General features: G+C 63.2%; 1 protein-coding gene across 1 annotated transcript; it reads left to right on the forward strand.

The window, feature by feature from the left end:
• The first annotated feature begins 343 nt into the window (after positions 1 to 343).
• On the forward strand, positions 344 to 1583 carry CHST1 (carbohydrate (keratan sulfate Gal-6) sulfotransferase 1). The gene has a single exon (XM_006896743.1). It carries the CDS (start codon positions 348 to 350, stop codon positions 1581 to 1583), a length of 1236 nt encoding a protein of 411 aa, XP_006896805.1. The 5' UTR covers positions 344 to 347.
• The last annotated feature ends 79 nt before the right edge of the window (positions 1584 to 1662 follow it).

A 1662-nucleotide genomic window follows, 5' to 3' on the forward strand; every position in this document is an offset into this window, starting at 1 on the left:
CTGTAATTGCTCCGTAAGGTTTTCAGTGGCTGATTTTTTTTTTTTTTTGTAAAGATGATCACCAGGCCTTTCTTCTGAGGCATCTCTGGGTAGACTCAGACCTTTCTGTTAGCAAACCAAGTGCTTCATTGATTGTACCACCCAGGGATTCCAGCAGTTGTGTGGGGAAAGGTTGTGTAGCTGGACACTGGGCAGAGAGTGGAGACGCTTCCCTGGCCCCTGTGTAGGCTTGCTCTTTCACAGGGGTCAGCAGTGGCCCCCACCCGGCCTGGCCGCCCCCCTGACTTGCCTGCCTTTGCCTGCAGACCTCACCTGGTGGAGACGCAGCCCCATGAAGGTGCCCAGCCATGCAATGTTCCTGGAAGGCCGTCCTCCTCCTTGCCCTGGCCTCCATTGCCATCCAGTACACGGCCATCCGCACCTTCACCGCCAAGTCCTTCCACACCTGCCCGGGGCTGGCCGAGGCCGGGCTGGCCGAGCGGCTGTGCGAAGAGGGCCCCACCTTCGCCTATAACCTCTCGCGCAAGACTCACGTCCTCATCCTGGCCACGACGCGCAGCGGCTCCTCGTTCGTGGGCCAGCTCTTCAACCAGCACCTGGACGTCTTCTACCTGTTCGAGCCCCTCTACCACGTGCAGAACACCCTGATCCCCCGCTTCACGCAGGGCAAGAGCCCCGCCGACCGGCGCGTCATGCTGGGCGCCAGCCGCGACCTCCTGCGTAGTCTCTACGACTGTGACCTCTATTTCCTGGAGAACTACATCAAGCCGCCGCCCGTCAACCACACCACCGACCGGATCTTCCGCCGCGGGGCCAGCCGGGTCCTCTGTTCGCGCCCCGTCTGTGAACCCCCGGGCTCCCCCGACCTGGTCCTGGAAGAGGGGGACTGTGTGCGCAAGTGTGGCCTGCTGAACTTGACCGTGGCGGCCGAGGCCTGCCGCGAGCGCAGTCACGTGGCCATCAAGACGGTGCGGGTGCCTGGGGTCAACGATCTGCGGGCGCTGGTGGAAGACCCCCGCTTGAACCTGAAGGTCATCCAGCTGGTGCGCGACCCGCGGGGCATCCTGGCTTCCAGGAGCGAGACCTTCCGCGACACGTACCGGCTGTGGCGCCTGTGGTACGGCACCGGGAGGAAGCCCTACAACCTGGACGAGACGCAGCTGACCACGGTGTGCGAGGACTTCTCCAACTCCGTGTCCACGGGCCTCCGGCGGCCCATGTGGCTCAAGGGCAAGTACATGCTGGTGCGCTACGAGGACCTGGCCAGGAACCCCATGAAGAAGACCGAGGAGATCTACGGCTTCCTGGGCATCCCCCTGGACAGCCACGTGGCGCGCTGGATCCAGAACAACACGCAGGGCGACCCGGCCCTGGGCAGGCACAAATACGGCACGGTGCGCAACTCGGCCGCCACCGCCGAGAAGTGGCGCTTCCGCCTCTCCTACGACATCGTGGTCTTCGCCCAGAACGCCTGCCAGCAGGTGCTGGAGCAGCTGGGCTACAAGATGGCCACGTCGGAGGAGGAGCTCAAGAACCCCTCGGTCAGCCTGGTGGAGGAGCGGGACTTCCGCCCGTTCTCGTGAGGCGGGCGCGCGGCGCACACCTGGTGTCAGTTTTGATAAAAATGGACCTTTTTTAACTGTTGCCTTATTTCCCCTTCCC

Source organism: Elephantulus edwardii, unplaced genomic scaffold, assembly GCF_000299155.1.
Source record: "Elephantulus edwardii isolate Elephantulus edwardi_28Jun2011 unplaced genomic scaffold, EleEdw1.0 scaffold00189, whole genome shotgun sequence".
NCBI classification, from domain to species: domain Eukaryota; kingdom Metazoa; phylum Chordata; class Mammalia; order Macroscelidea; family Macroscelididae; genus Elephantulus; species Elephantulus edwardii.

What these genes read in the sequence shown, in the direction of transcription:
- CHST1 (XM_006896743.1), top strand. Translation starts at nt 348, where the DNA reads ATGCAATGTTCCTGGAAGGCCGTCCTCCTCCTTGCCCTGGCCTCCATT.